The sequence below is a fragment of the Hyperolius riggenbachi genome, chromosome 10, assembly GCF_040937935.1.
Source record: "Hyperolius riggenbachi isolate aHypRig1 chromosome 10, aHypRig1.pri, whole genome shotgun sequence".
Classification (NCBI taxonomy): Eukaryota; Metazoa; Chordata; class Amphibia; order Anura; family Hyperoliidae; genus Hyperolius; species Hyperolius riggenbachi.
Window position 1 is genome coordinate 246,814,904 of NC_090655.1, and position 15,998 is coordinate 246,830,901.

At 44.4% G+C, this 15,998-nt stretch overlaps 2 protein-coding genes across 2 annotated transcripts in view; one reads left to right on the forward strand and one right to left on the reverse strand.

The window, feature by feature from the left end:
* Positions 1-15,998, forward strand: part of LOC137535121 (gastrula zinc finger protein XlCGF57.1-like) — a 273,394-nt gene that overhangs the window by 158,410 nt on the left and 98,986 nt on the right. The gene's annotated exons all lie outside the window — the stretch shown is intronic.
* Positions 10,905-11,857, reverse strand: LOC137535148 (oocyte zinc finger protein XlCOF6.1-like). The gene has a single exon (XM_068256964.1). It carries the CDS (start codon positions 11,720-11,722, stop codon positions 10,919-10,921), a length of 804 nt encoding a protein of 267 aa, XP_068113065.1. The 5' UTR covers positions 11,723-11,857; the 3' UTR covers positions 10,905-10,918.

Genomic DNA, 15,998 nt, shown 5'->3' on the forward strand with positions numbered 1-15,998 from the left:
ATGACTTCTTTTTTATTTGGGTGGTACCTGATCAGTTGGGGCTTAACCTCCTTGGCGGTAACCCCGTGTGTGACACGGGGTAAGCCGCCGGAGGGTGGCGCTCAGGCCCTGCTGGGCCGATCTTCATAATTTTTTTTTTGCTGGACGCAGCTAGCACTTTGCTAGCTGCGCCAGCACCCCGATCGCCGCCGCCGCGCGCCCGATCGCCGCTATCCGGTGTGGCGCGCGCCCCCCCCCCCCCTCCCAGACCCCTGCGCTGCCTGGCCAATCAGTGCCAGGCAGCGCCAAGGGGTGGATCGGGTCTCCCAATGACGTCCCGACGTCGCTGACGTCGGTGACGTCATCCCGCCCCGTCGCCATGGCGACGGGGGAAGCCCTCCAGGAAATCCCGTTCTTTGAACGGGATTTCCTGATCGCCTGTCGCCGGAGGCGATCGGCGGGGCTGGGGGGATGCCGCTCAGCAGCGGCTATCATGTAGCGAGCCCTGGGCTCGCTACATGATTTCAAAAAAAAAAAATCAAAAAAAAAACTGCTGCGCTGCCCCCAGGCGGTATTTTTCATACCGCCAAGGGGGTTAATGGTGAAGGACTTAAGAAAGCCTGTGGCCTTGGTGGCACCACAATTTTATTTAAGACTTAAAATTTTTTATGATAAATATAATTTGAAGGGATTAGGGTTATTATTTAGGAATAAGGTGGAGGTGATCAAATGGGTGAAAAAGAATGAATGTGTGAATAATATACAGTGTTTGAATGGAAAACAGTGTGAAGTGACGTGGAAGAAGTTTTTGTGGAAGGGAGTTTCGAATGTGCAGTTGGATGTGGTGTGGATGACTTTTAATGGCTGTCTACCGACTAGGAGTTTTTTGAAAAATAGAGATATGGTAAAGTCAGAGAGGTGTCCCAGGGAAGGGTGTGGGGGAGTGGAGAATATTTATCATCTGTTCTGGTATTGCCAGTTTGCGCAGGATGTAAGGAAAGAATTGAAGTTGTTGTTAGCAGAAGTGTTTGATGTGAGAGTGTTTTCATTTGTGGTAATGATGACTGGATGGTGTGATGGGAGTAATGATAGGAAGAGGATAGTGTGGTTGTTGAGTGTAGTGTATAAAGCTGTGATGTGGGATGTAAGAAATGTTTTAGTGTTTAAAAAAGATTGTATTGGTGTGGTTGATACAATGAAAACGTTTTTGGCCAGATTATATATTATTTACCTGTTTGACAGGAAGCACTACGGTAAAGATAGGGCGGAGGAGTGGTGGCAACCAAAGAGATGGAAATATTTTGTTAATGGGTGATATGTTTGTATGTATACTTATTTGGCTACTTACCTCTTTAAAAAAAAAAAAAAAAAAAAAAAAAAAAAGCTAAAGATAATTAACTATTTCACATTCCTGGACGTGAAACTCACGTCCAGGAAGCCATGTGCGCTCCTGCGCGTCCACGCGGCCGATCGCGCGCGTGCACGCGCGCGATCGGCCGGCGGTTTGTTAGCCAGTGAATCAGTGAATCGGGCAACGGTGCCCGATCACTGATTCCTCTCCCCCGCAGAAAAAGCGACAGCTTCTCTCGGAAGCTACGCTTTTTCTGCCTCCTATGTCGCTCTAAGCGTACGTGGTACGCTTAGAGTGACGTCACTGTAAACAACTCATGGCTGCCATCTTGTGGCCAAAAAGTAAACTACATCTAAATGTTAAATAAAAATAAAAATACACATATATTTACAAAAAAAATACAATTTCAATCCCACCCTCCCAAAAATACCCACATAAAATGTTTAATTAAAAAAAAAAAAAACATTACAATTAAAAAAAAAAAAAAAACACAAATATTTACCTAAGGGTCTAAACTTTTTAAATATCTATGTAAAGATGAAATATTTCTTTTTTTTTTTTTATTATAAGCTTGTAAATAGTGATGAATGCAAAACGGAAAAAATGCACTTTTATTTCCAAATAAAATATTGTCGCCATACATTGTGATAGGGACATAATTTAAATGGTGTAATAAACGGGACAAATGGGCATATACAATACGTGGGTTTTAATTATGGAGGCATGTATTATTTTAAAACTATAATTGCCGAAAAGTGAGAAATAATGATTTGTTTCCGTTTTCTTCTTATTCTTCCTTTTAAAATGCATTTACAGTAAAGTGGCTCTTAGTAAAATGTACCCCCCAAAGAAAGCCTAATTGGTGGCGGAAAAAACAAGATATAGATCAGTTCATTGTGATAAGTAGTAATAAAGTTATAGGCTAATGAATGGGAGGTGAACATTGTTCGGATGCATGAAGCGAAAAACGACTGAATGCGAACTGGTTAAGTAAATACTTACCGGGAGGATGTTTTCGAGCGAACCATTTTTTCTTGTGGAATGACGGAAGGATGTTCCTATATAAAGAGAAGGTTCGATTACTGACCGGTAGAAAAAAAAAAAAAAAAAAAAAAAAATGTATTTCAATGGGCTGGTGCACACCAGAGCGGGAGGCGTTTTGCAGAAACGCATACTCCCGGGCTGCTGCAGATTTTGGATTGCGGATGCGTTTCTGCCTCAATGTTAAGTATAGGAAAAACGCAAGTTGTGTCGTGTCTGGTCTGCTTCCGTTTCTGCATCTGTGTCATTTATTAAGTGAGTCTGTATTTCGCCTGGCTATAAGAACCCGAGAACAGACAAGAAAAGAAGGTAGGGAAAAAAAACGACAAAAAAAAAAAAACGAAACTTTTTTTTTTTTTTTTAAATTTTACTTTGGATGAACTCTACTTGCGCTACCCAGTTGCTGTGTCCCAAAAAAATCCATGACCGGGCCACTTTTTACATGTTTGCACTTTGCTCAGTGCAAGAAAAGGAGCGACAGCAACCCTCCCCTGGAGAGCTGCCAGCGGACTGGCAGGCAGAGCCCTGGCTGCAGCCCCTTATATAGCCTGTGCCCAAGCCCTTGTGACATCATCGGGTGACTTCCTGTGAGCACCTGCTGCTCAGGTGCCTGCATCAGTGGCAGGCAGTGAGTGTATGTGTAGCAGGCTAGTAGGATGGCATCTCCTGTTTAGGCTTTTCGCTTCCTGGCCTGTGTCTTCCTCTTGTGGCACAAACCGCACGTCCAGACGCTCTGTTTTACGGGGAAAGAGGATGAACGCAGATAAACGCACTGTGTTTTCTAACAGCCAGAGCAAGCCTGCCAGGCTAGAGACTTGACTTCCTCTGCCCTCCACACTCTCTCCTAGCGTGTTGCCGGAATGCAGGGAGCCGGAAGCCTGCATTACTTTTCTTTTCGGCGCGGAGGCTCGACGGCTGTTCCGGCGGTGGGCGGTGCCATGCAGATGTAATCAGGCGTCAGCTGAGCCTGGCCCGGGCGTCTGCGTTTAGCACAGGTGCGCCCATCCCGGTGGCCCGGCAGGCCTGCAGAGGCAGTGGGAAGGGGGCCCCCCCTGGCAGCCGGCCGGGGTTAGCCGGCTGTGCCGTGCAGGGCTGTCCTGTGCGCTTTTTGCCGCTGCTGCATTAAGACTGAGGGTAGTTTGCCTTAGTTCCCATTGCAGTACCTCCAGGACCAGAGCACCCCAGAGCGGTTCTGCTGCGGTTTACGATCCGCTTGCGGGTGCGGATCCGCTAGGGTAATGTATTTCAATGGGCTGGTGCACACCAGAGCGGGAGGCGTTTTGCAGAAACGCATACTCCCGGGCTGCTGCAGATTTTGGATTGCGGATGCGTTTCTGCCTCAATGTTAAGTATAGGAAAAACGCAAGTTGTGTCGTGTCTGGTCTGCTTCCGTTTCTGCATCTGTGTCATTTATTAAGTGAGTCTGTATTTCGCCTGGCTATAAGAACCCGAGAACAGACAAGAAAAGAAGGTAGGGAAAAAAAACGACAAAAAAAAAAAAAAAACGAAACTTTTTTTTTTTTTTTTTTAAATTTTACTTTGGATGAACTCTACTTGCGCTACCCAGTTGCTGTGTCCCAAAAAAATCCATGACCGGGCCACTTTTTACATGTTTGCACTTTGCTCAGTGCAAGAAAAGGAGCGACAGCAACCCTCCCCTGGAGAGCTGCCAGCGGACTGGCAGGCAGAGCCCTGGCTGCAGCCCCTTATATAGCCTGTGCCCAAGCCCTTGTGACATCATCGGGTGACTTCCTGTGAGCACCTGCTGCTCAGGTGCCTGCATCAGTGGCAGGCAGTGAGTGTATGTGTAGCAGGCTAGTAGGATGGCATCTCCTGTTTAGGCTTTTCGCTTCCTGGCCTGTGTCTTCCTCTTGTGGCACAAACCGCACGTCCAGACGCTCTGTTTTACGGGGAAAGAGGATGAACGCAGATAAACGCACTGTGTTTTCAAACAGCCAGAGCAAGCCTGCCAGGCTAGAGACTTGACTTCCTCTGCCCTCCACACTCTCTCCTAGCGTGTTGCCGGAATGCAGGGAGCCGGAAGCCTGCATTACTTTTCTTTTCGGCGCGGAGGCTCGACGGCTGTTCCGGCGGTGGGCGGTGCCATGCAGATGTAATCAGGCGTCAGCTGAGCCTGGCCCGGGCGTCTGCGTTTAGCACAGGTGCGCCCATCCCGGTGGCCCGGCAGGCCTGCAGAGGCAGTGGGAAGGGGGCCCCCCCTGGCAGCCGGCCGGGGTTAGCCGGCTGTGCCGTGCAGGGCTGTCCTGTGCGCTTTTTGCCGCTGCTGCATTAAGACTGAGGGTAGTTTGCCTTAGTTCCCATTGCAGTACCTCCAGGACCAGAGCACCCCAGAGCGGTTCTGCTGCGGTTTACGATCCGCTTGCGGGTGCGGATCCGCTAGGGTAATGTATTTCAATGGGCTGGTGCACACCAGAGCGGGAGGCGTTTTGCAGAAACGCATACTCCCGGGCTGCTGCAGATTTTGGATTGCGGATGCGTTTCTGCCTCAATGTTAAGTATAGGAAAAACGCAAGTTGTGTCGTGTCTGGTCTGCTTCCGTTTCTGCATCTGTGTCATTTATTAAGTGAGTCTGTATTTCGCCTGGCTATAAGAACCCGAGAACAGACAAGAAAAGAAGGTAGGGAAAAAAAACGACAAAAAAAAAAAAACGAAACTTTTTTTTTTTTTTTTAAATTTTACTTTGGATGAACTCTACTTGCGCTACCCAGTTGCTGTGTCCCAAAAAAATCCATGACCGGGCCACTTTTTACATGTTTGCACTTTGCTCAGTGCAAGAAAAGGAGCGACAGCAACCCTCCCCTGGAGAGCTGCCAGCGGACTGGCAGGCAGAGCCCTGGCTGCAGCCCCTTATATAGCCTGTGCCCAAGCCCTTGTGACATCATCGGGTGACTTCCTGTGAGCACCTGCTGCTCAGGTGCCTGCATCAGTGGCAGGCAGTGAGTGTATGTGTAGCAGGCTAGTAGGATGGCATCTCCTGTTTAGGCTTTTCGCTTCCTGGCCTGTGTCTTCCTCTTGTGGCACAAACCGCACGTCCAGACGCTCTGTTTTACGGGGAAAGAGGATGAACGCAGATAAACGCACTGTGTTTTCAAACAGCCAGAGCAAGCCTGCCAGGCTAGAGACTTGACTTCCTCTGCCCTCCACACTCTCTCCTAGCGTGTTGCCGGAATGCAGGGAGCCGGAAGCCTGCATTACTTTTCTTTTCGGCGCGGAGGCTCGACGGCTGTTCCGGCGGTGGGCGGTGCCATGCAGATGTAATCAGGCGTCAGCTGAGCCTGGCCCGGGCGTCTGCGTTTAGCACAGGTGCGCCCATCCCGGTGGCCCGGCAGGCCTGCAGAGGCAGTGGGAAGGGGGCCCCCCCTGGCAGCCGGCCGGGGTTAGCCGGCTGTGCCGTGCAGGGCTGTCTTGTGCGCTTTTTGCCGCTGCTGCATTAAGACTGAGGGTAGTTTGCCTTAGTTCCCATTGCAGTACCTCCAGGACCAGAGCACCCCAGAGCGGTTCTGCTGCGGTTTACGATCCGCTTGCGGGTGCGGATCCGCTAGGGTAATGTATTTCAATGGGCTGGTGCACACCAGAGCGGGAGGCGTTTTGCAGAAACGCATACTCCCGGGCTGCTGCAGATTTTGGATTGCGGATGCGTTTCTGCCTCAATGTTAAGTATAGGAAAAACGCAAGTTGTGTCGTGTCTGGTCTGCTTCCGTTTCTGCATCTGTGTCATTTATTAAGTGAGTCTGTATTTCGCCTGGCTATAAGAACCTGAGAACAGACAAGAAAAGAAGGTAGGGAAAAAAAACGACAAAAAAAAAAAAAACGAAACTTTTTTTTTTTTTTTTTTTTTTTAAATTTTACTTTGGATGAACTCTACTTGCGCTACCCAGTTGCTGTGTCCCAAAAAAATCCATGACCGGGCCACTTTTTACATGTTTGCACTTTGCTCAGTGCAAGAAAAGGAGCGACAGCAACCCTCCCCTGGAGAGCTGCCAGCGGACTGGCAGGCAGATCCTACCTTTTCCAAACATCACTGGTTTCCGTATACCATTCTAAATAAGGATTTGAAGTTGGCCCCCCTACAATCAAAACAAGTAGAATTTCCATCATGTTTGGTTATTGTTACATTGTTGCCTAGAATAGTGATTATTTTTTTCCAGACAATGGGGTTGATTCACTAAACCGTGCTAGCAGTTTACACGCGCAAATGCGAATTTTGAATGAATATATAAAAGTCTCTTCCTCTTGTGCTTTTGCTATTTTGATAAGACTGATCTTTTATCATCTTTTTCCAGTGGTGACTTTTTTTTAACATTACTTTTATATATTCATTGATGTTCTTATTGAATATTTTTTGTACATTGAACAATGGTTTATATGTAACTTCATTGTGTGTAATGTTCCTTTAAGGAGCTGGCTGTTTGAGGTGCAGAGTGGTGGCTTTTCTCCTCCCACCTACATAAAGCCTTCTCCTTAACAGGCTCACTTTAACTATGACTAAGGGCAGATTGTAGGCCCGATACGCATCAGTTGATCCTGTGGTTTTATTGCACGCTGTCTTGTGGATTTTATAAAGAACAGCATTTTTTTCATCAGCCAAGTCTAGTTTGCAGATCCTTTTTCGCTTGTTCACGTGGATTGGCTTGGCCTACCAGATCCTGCACCGACTGGTATGATAAACTAGGGGGTAGAGCGTACATGAACTTTCCTCTCTGCTTCCTGAATTCAACCCTTAGACCTGGTTCACACTTCAATACCTTTTTCTAAGCGCCTGTGATTTTAAAAGCTCTTGTAATGCTATGAGAGTTTGTTCTCACTTAAGCGATGTGATTATATAAAACTCACACAAAGCTTTGCATTAGCAAGAGCTTTTAAAATCGCAAGCGCTTAAAGAGCTTGTGCAGTGTGAACCAGGCCTTACTCTGCTAATGATTGTCTTTTCTTATTCGCTTTAGTTCAGTGCATCTTGATTTTGCTTAAAGACTTCTCCACCTCTCTTCTCGCCCCCTTAGATGCTGCTCCTCTTTGCCAGTCCCTCCACTGCTTGCTCACCAAATACAGCATTTAGTTTGAGTTTCTCTTAGCTACAAAACTCTCTCCAGATGCACTACACATCTTTTCCAGTACAACCAAAATTTTCCAATTGGTCTAATCATATCAACTATTTTTAAATGTTGGGCTCTAGATTTCCTGCAGATCAAAGCAGTGTTAGCTGTTATTCTGTACCTATACTGAGAGAAACGTAGCCACAGTGTGTGCTAATCTCCCCAGTGTTTACAGTATAAGCTGTTGCTCTGTGCCTATACTAATAGTAAACTAACTGCAGTTTGTACTGATATTTGCTTCCTCCAGTATGTACTGTATAATATGTTACTCTGCACTTATATTGATAGTAAATTAGCTGCAGTGTGCTGATCTCTGCTTCCTCTAGTATATACAGTACAATTTATTACCTTGTGCTTATACTGATAGTAAACAAGCTGCAGTGTGTGCTGATCTCATATTTGGCAACCTCCCCATTGCCTCAAACATGTCCATTTGCCTCAGCTAGCACACATCTGCCCCTGCTAGTGGCTCCTCCAGGAAGGGATTGGTGACTTTATCTCCCCAGAGGATACAGCGTAGAAATGACAGAACTCAGACACTCACAGAGATCATAGATCTGATTTTTTATTTCACCTCTTTCCATACAACAGAACAACAAGCCAATAATAGAAAGGAAAGGAACACATTAGAACGCTTGGATTTAACAGAGACTTACAGCTTCAGCAGGAGGCCAAACACACTTTGGCAATCTCACAGTCAAGTAAAGGTGCTCATACACACATCAATTTTACCATTCGATTCCATGCAGATTCGATCACTTTATAACTTATTGCCCAAAGCAAGTTATATAATTACCAATAAGCTATTCATTTGTTATATGTGCATCAAACTGATTTCTTTATAAAATTATTATTTAGTATTTGTATAGCTCCGAGATCTTCCGCAGCGCTGTACAGAGTATCTAGTCTTGTCCCTAACTGTCCCCTCAGAGGGGCTCACACTCTAATCCTACCATAGTCATGTGTCCATCTTAATGTAAGGACAATTTTCAGCTACGTACACTCTGGTCTGAACTCAAGATATTCTGGCATTGCGCAAGACATCCGCAATGCCGGATCATGTTAGCTGAGAACATGATCGCCCCTCCCCCCCCACCACCACATAGCAACATAATGTGTCCCTAGGCAGTTATATAGCAGTCCTTTCCAAAATGTCACCCAAGGGATAGAGTCATGATCACTGCATATACAGTGGTTTGCAAAAGTATTCAGCCCCCTTGAAGTTTTCCACATTCTGTCTTAGTACTGCCACAAACATGATTCAATTTTATTGGAATTCCACATGAAAGACCAATACAAAGTGGTGTACACGTGAGAAGTGAAACGGAAATCATACAGGACAGCCCCCTTTGGTCTGAGTGCAGTCAGTTGCCCATAGACATTGCCTGATGAGTGCTAATGACTAAATAGAGTGCACCTGTGTGTAATCTAATGTCCGTACAAATACAGCTGCTCTGTGAGGGCCTCAGAGAATATTGGGAGCAACAACACCGTGAAGTCCAAAGAACACACCAGACAGGTCAGGGATAAAGTTATTGAGAAATTTAAAGCAGGCTTAGGCTACAAAAATATTTCCAAAGCCTTGAACATCCCACGGAGCACTGTTCAAGCGATCATTCAGAAATGGAAGGAGAATGGCACAACTGTAAACCTACCATGCAAGGTCGTCCACCTAATCTTACAGGCCGAACATGGAGAGCGCTGATGCAGTCAAGAGGCTCATGGTGACACTTTGTATTGGTCTTTCATATGTTTATTTCCTTTTACACAATACCAGTTGCCTGGCTGTCCTGCTGATTTTCCTGGCAACAACAAGCATGCAGCTAATCCAGTCAGACTTCAGTCAGAAACACCAGGGGCTTGATTCACAAGAGTGCTAACTGATAGCATGGCCGTTTTCGTGCGAATTTTCGCATTGCGCGTGATCGCAATTTTTCGCACGAAACCACACTGTTTTTGCGCACAAACGCAAATTTTACGTGTGAAAACGATATCGATAAAATTTACGATCACGCGCAATGTGAAAATTCTTGTGAAAAACGGCCGTGCTATCAGTTAGCACTCTTTTGTGAATCAAGCCCCTGATCTGCATATGCTTGTTCAGGGTCTATGGCTAAAAGTATTAGCAACAGAGGATCAGCAGGACAGCCAGGCAACTGGTATTGCTTAAAATGAAATATATATGTCAACCTCCATATGTCTCTCCCTTAGGATCCCATAAAATGGCATTATACCTCCTGGAAGAGTGTATGTTAGAACAAGATCTGTATCTCCAATAGTGTATGTGAGCATCACAAAACCCTAACCTGCAATACTGAGTGCCAAGATAACCAAGTAGACCTATCATACTAGTTTTGTTCAGGTGACTCCGCCCACCAGAGGCCTATATATTTTGGGTGGAGCAATCTCATCATTTTATCAAGAGATCAATACCACCACACACATGTGTTTCCCGATAGCTAGTCAAAGATGCTTTCCTGCCTCGCCTGTGTGAGTTCTCTGATGTCTGAGAAGGTCTTCCTTAAAAATGAATTTTTTCCCACACTCTGAACACGTAAAAGGGCGTTCCCCCGTGTGACGTCTCTCGTGCCTGACAAGGTCTATCTTAACAAGAAAACATTTTCCGAATGTTGTACATGAAAAAGGGAGTTTGCCAGTATGACGTCTCTGATGCTTAGCTAGAGTTCCCTTGTGAGTAAAGGTTTTCCCACACTCTGAACATAGAAATGGCCGCTCGCCTGTGTGCTTTCTCTGGTGTTTAACCAGGTCTCTCTTACGAATGAAAGACTTCCTGCACTCCCCACATGAAAAAGGCCGCTCACCGGTGTGACTTCTCTGGTGTATGATAAAGTCTCTTTTCTGAACAAAAGATTTCCCACATTCTGAACATGAAAATGGCCTTTCACCTGTGTGAACTCTCTGGTGAGCATGAAGTTGCCCCTTTTCAATGAATCCTTTCCCACACTCTGAACATGAAAATGGATATGTACCTGTGTGGATTACCTGGTGCTTAGCAAGGGACACTTTATCAAAGAAGGTGTTCCCACACTCTGAACATGAAATTGGAAGTTCACCTGTGTGAATCCTCTGATGTCTGCGAAGATCTCCTTTCTTTATGAAATATTTCCCACACTCTGAATATGAGAATGGTCTCTCACCCGTATGACACCTCTGGTGTATGCGAAGATAATTTTTACTACCGAGACACTTCCCACACTCTGAACAACAAAATGGCCGCTCACCTGTGTGCCTTCTCTGGTGTGTAGTAAAATCTCTCTTTTGAATAAAAGACTTGCCACATGCTAAACACAAAAAAGGCCGTTCACCTGTGTGGGTTCTTTGGTGTACAATAAGGTCACGTTTCTGAAGAAAAGATTTCCCACATTCTGAACATGAAAATGGACGTTCACCTGTGTGACCTTTCTGGTGAATACTAAGGTGCCCCTTTGTCAATGAACCCTTTCCCACACTCCGAACATGAAAATGGATGCACGCCTGTGTGAACTACCAGGTGCTTATCAAGGGCCACTTTCTGAAAGAAAGATTTCCCACACTCTGAGCATGAAAATGGACGTTCGTCTGTGTGAATTCTCTGATGTCTGTGGAGGTCGTCTTTCTTCAAAAAGGATTTCTCACACTCTAAACATGGAAAGGGTCGCTCACCTGTGTGACGTCTCAGATGTATATGCAGATAGTGTTTAGCAGTGAAAGATTTCCCACACTCTGAACATGAAAATGGCCGCTTGCCTGTGTGACTCAACTGATGGGCAACAAGCTGTGGTTTCCTTTTAAAGCATTTTTCACATTCCAAACATGAAAATCTCTTAGCACCTTCTTGTTTACCAGTATTACGGTTTTCAGAAGATTCAGCTGAATGAGGCAGATCTTTTGATTGATCTGCACTATGCAATCTAGGCTGGATATCTTCTTTTGTTTTCATCATGTCACCCTCCTCCATAGACTGCTGATCACTCATTACATACATCTCTTCTTCTTCCTCTTTAATTGTCACCATCAGTATACCTTTCTCCGTAAAGTGCTGGTCACTCACCACATTTACCTTATCTTCTTCCTCTTTAATTGTCCCCATTGTGTCACCCTTCCCCACAGACTGCTGATCACTCCTCAGATATGTCTCTTCTTCTTTACTGGTCCCCATCATGTCACCCTCCTCCATAGACTGCTGATCACTCCTCACATACATCTCTTCTTCTTCCACTTTAATTGTCTTCCTCATGTCACCCTCCTCAGATTGATGATCACTCTTCACAATTTAGACAAATGGGTCCTAAAAATTCCTATCACAGATAATCCTCCACAAGTCTGAGACTTCTCAATATGATCAATGTAAGACTAAGGAAGCAGGAGGAAATAAATTATATATAAAAGTACAAATTTTATTAATGACCAAAATACAAACACACATATATGTAAATCTATTTAAAATTGACCAGAACACACAGGTGGGCCACCATGTCTAGGCCAGATGGAAAAATGTAGGGGATCCCCTAAAAAAATATTGATAGTGCGCAATCCATCAAATATCTTAATGCAAAAAAAGGGGGAAGCGACTCCTAGGAGGTAACATTGAAACAAAAGACCTTGGAGAGAAATATATCATTGGTTTTAAAGGCCAAGTGTCTAGGACCTAAATGGAAAAAAAAAACAAAAAACATCCTAGTAGAAGAGCACAGGTGTATCAGATACTGGCTGTGTTGCTGCAATGTTTCATTGGTTTTAAGGGCCAAGTGTCCCGAACCTAAATGGAAAAAGACTTCCTAGTAGAAAAGCACAGGTGTATCAGATACTGGCTGTGTTGCTGCAATGTTTCATTGGTTTTAAGGGCCAAGTGTCCAGGACCTAAATGGGAAAAGACATCCTAGTAGAAAAAGCACAGGTGTATCAGATTCCGGCTGTGTTGCTATAATATTTCCAGTGATTTGCAGGATCAAAAGGCTGAATAACGGCTGATAGAGAGATTCAATCCATCACAATAGGTGGTCTTACTGCATATGTTATCACAAAATAATTGATGTGCACATCAATTATTTTGTGATAACATATGCAGTAAGACCACCTATTGTGATGGATTGAATCTCTCTATCAGCCGTTATTCAGCCTTTTGATCCTGCAAATCACTGGAAATATTATAGCAACACAGCCGGAATCTGATACACCTGTGCTTTTTCTACTAGGATGTCTTTTCCCATTTAGGTCCTGGACACTTGGCCCTTAAAACCAATGAAACATTGCAGCAACACAGCCAGTATCTGATACACCTGTGCTTTTCTACTAGGAAGTCTTTTTCCATTTAGGTCCTGGACACTTGGCCCTTAAAACCAATGAAACATTGCAGCAACACAGCCAGTATCTGATACACCTGTGCTTTTCTACTAGGAAGTCTTTTTCCATTTAGGTCCTGGACACTTGGCCCTTAAAACCAATGAAACATTGCAGCAACACAGCCAGTATCTGATACACCTGTGCTCTTCTACTAGGATGTTTTGTTTTTTTTTCCATTTAGGTCCTGGACACTTGGCCTTTAAAACCAATGATATATTTCTCTCCAAGGTCTTTTGTTTCAATGTTACCTGCTAGGAGTCGCTTCCCCCCTTTTTTTGCATTAAGATATTTGATGGATTGCGCACCGATCAATATTTTTTTAGGGGATCCCCTACATTTTTCCATCTGGCCTAGACATGGTGGCCCACCTGTGTGTTCTGGTCAATTTTAAATAGATTTACATATATGTGTGTTTGTATTTTGGTCATTAATAAAATTTGTACTTTTATATATAATTTATTTCCTCCTGCTTCCTTAGTCTTACATTGATCACTCTTCACATACGTCTCTTCTTCTTCTTCCTTTTTAGCTGTCCTGATCCTGTCATCCTCCTCCATAGACTGCTGATCGCTCCTCACATAGGTCTCTTCTTTTATTTTCAACATTATCTCATCCCCAGAATGCTGCTGATCACTCGTCATGAGCATCCTTTCTTCATCCTTAACTTCATTTTTTATATCCCTCTGCTCTTCATCCTAAACAACAGAAAAATATGTAGGACATTAACAATAATGTATTTACAGTATAGAATACATTTTACAATTTGTAGTTGTGAGTTCTTGATCTACCTGATAATAGTGGGGGATGGTGGTACCTTCCTGTGGATTATTCCAGGAATAAAGAGGACCTGTACAACTCTGTGGTGAGTTTTTGTTACTGGATCCATCTGTAGGAAACACACACACTGAATACATTGTCTCTATAGGCTTGATTCATTAAGCTGCGCTGCTTAAAGGGACACTAATGCCAGGAATAAAAAAAAACAGTTTTACTTGCCTGGGACTTCTACCAGCCCCCTGCAGTCGTCACGTGCCCTCACAGTCACTCACAAAGCCTCCGGTCCCCCGCCACCAGCTAGTTTCATTTTCTCTGACAGGAAGTCAGTGGGCTTTCTGCAACTGCTCAGGCCTGGCCATGTGTATCCTTCTTCATGTTCCCCTTCTAACAGCATTCTGCACAGGCGCAGGACGCTATTGCGGACGGGAACATGAAGAAAAATACATGTGGCCAGGCCTGTCAGCAAAAACGAAACTAGCTAGGGGCGGGGAACAGGAGGATCCATGAGTGACTGCGAGGGCACAGGGCGGCTGCAGGGGGCTGGTAGAAGCCCCAGGAAAATAAAACTGTTTTTTTTTATTCCTGGCTTAAGTATCCCTATAATGTGCAGGAGAGTGCGCTATGCACGCCTTACATAGCAGTATACGTTGCTAAGTAAGGAGTATGCGTCTACAATACTTCACTAGTGGCCGCTACTGTGTCAATTAACATGTTGATTAACACAGTAATAGCCACTAGTGAAGTTTCGCAGTCGCAATACTTCAAAGAACTGCTCGCATTTAAAGTTACGCGCGTTGCTATGCAAGCAACGTGTGTAACTAAGGAAAGCATGCTCCTTACATAGCAGCAGGCGCTGCTATTTAAGGCTTGCATAGCAGCTGCTGCTTCACATTAATTAATTGAGTGGGGGGGGGGGTCTAGGTGGACCCTCCGTACTGCTCTCCCCTTTACAATAAATGAAAGTCTCCTCTTACCTGGTGATGTGAGGGGAGGCTGATTTTCCATCATGGTGTCCTTGTAGAACTCCTTGTGTCCTTCTAAATACTGCCACTCCTGCATGGAGAAATAGACAGGGATACCCTGTTACCTTATAGAACCTGACAATGATACAATCACCAACCAAACATCTCTTCCCATAACTACAAAACGTCTCATAATTCCACGCATTTTATTCACCTCACCCATCAGAAGCTCATTGATCTGGTTGATGGTTTCTACAGGATCTTCTCAAAAAATTAACATATTGTGATAAAGTTTATTATTTTCTGTAATTTACTGATAAACATTAGACTTTCATATATTTAGATTCATTACACACAACTGAAGTAGTTCAAGCCTTTTTGTTGTTTTTCTTATTGATGAGTTTGGCATACAGCTCATGAAAACCCCAAATTCCTATCTCAAAAAAATTAGCATATTTCATCCGACCAATAAAAGAAAAGTGTTTTTAAAACAAAAAAAGTCAACTTTCAAATAATTATGTTCAGTTATGCCCTCAATACTTGGTCGGGAATCCTTTTGCAGAAATGACTGCTTCAATGCGGCGTGGCATGGAGGCAATCAGCCTGTGGCACTGCTCAGGTGTTATGGAGGCCCAGGATGCTTAGATAGAAGAGGCCTTAAGCTCATCCAGAGTGTTGGGTCTTGCGTCTCTCAACTTTCTCTTCACAATATCCCACAGATTCTCTATGGGGTTCAGGTCAGGGGAGTTGGCAGGCCAATTGAACACAGTAATACCATGGTCAGTAAACCATTTACCAGTGGTTTTGGCACTGTGAGCAGGTGCCAGGTCATGCTGAAAAATGAAATCTTCATCTCCATAAAGCTTTTCAGCAGATGGAAGCATGAAGTGCTCCAAAATCTCCTGATAGCTAGCTGCATTGACCCTGCCCTTGATAAAACACAGTGGACCAACACCAGCAGCTGACATGGCACCCCAGACCATCACTGACTGTGGGTACTTGACACTGGACTTCAGGCATTTTGGCATTTCCCTCTCCCCAGTCTTCCTCCAGACTCTGGCACCTTGATTTCCGAATGACATGTAAAAGTTGCTTTCATCCGAAAAAAGTACTTTGGACCACTGAGCAACAGTCCAGTGCTGCTTCTCTGTAGTCCAGGTCAGGCGCCTCTGCCGCTGTTTCTGGTTCAAAAGTGGCTTCATGCTTCCATCTGCTGAAAAGCTTTATGGAGATCAAGATTTCATTTTTCAGCACGACCTTTTCATGAGCTGTGTGCCAAAATCATCAATATTAAAACAATAAAAAGGCTTGAACTACTTCAGTTGTGTGTAATGAATCTAAAATATATGAAAGTCTAATGTTTATCAGTACATTACAGAAAATAATGAACGCTATAACAATATGCTAATTTTTTGAGAAGATCCTGTATAG

Excerpts from the sequence above, each read along its gene's own strand:
- LOC137535148 (XM_068256964.1), bottom strand. The coding sequence starts at position 11,722 with ATGAGGAAGACAATTAAAGTGGAAGAAGAAGAGATGTATGTGAGGAGT.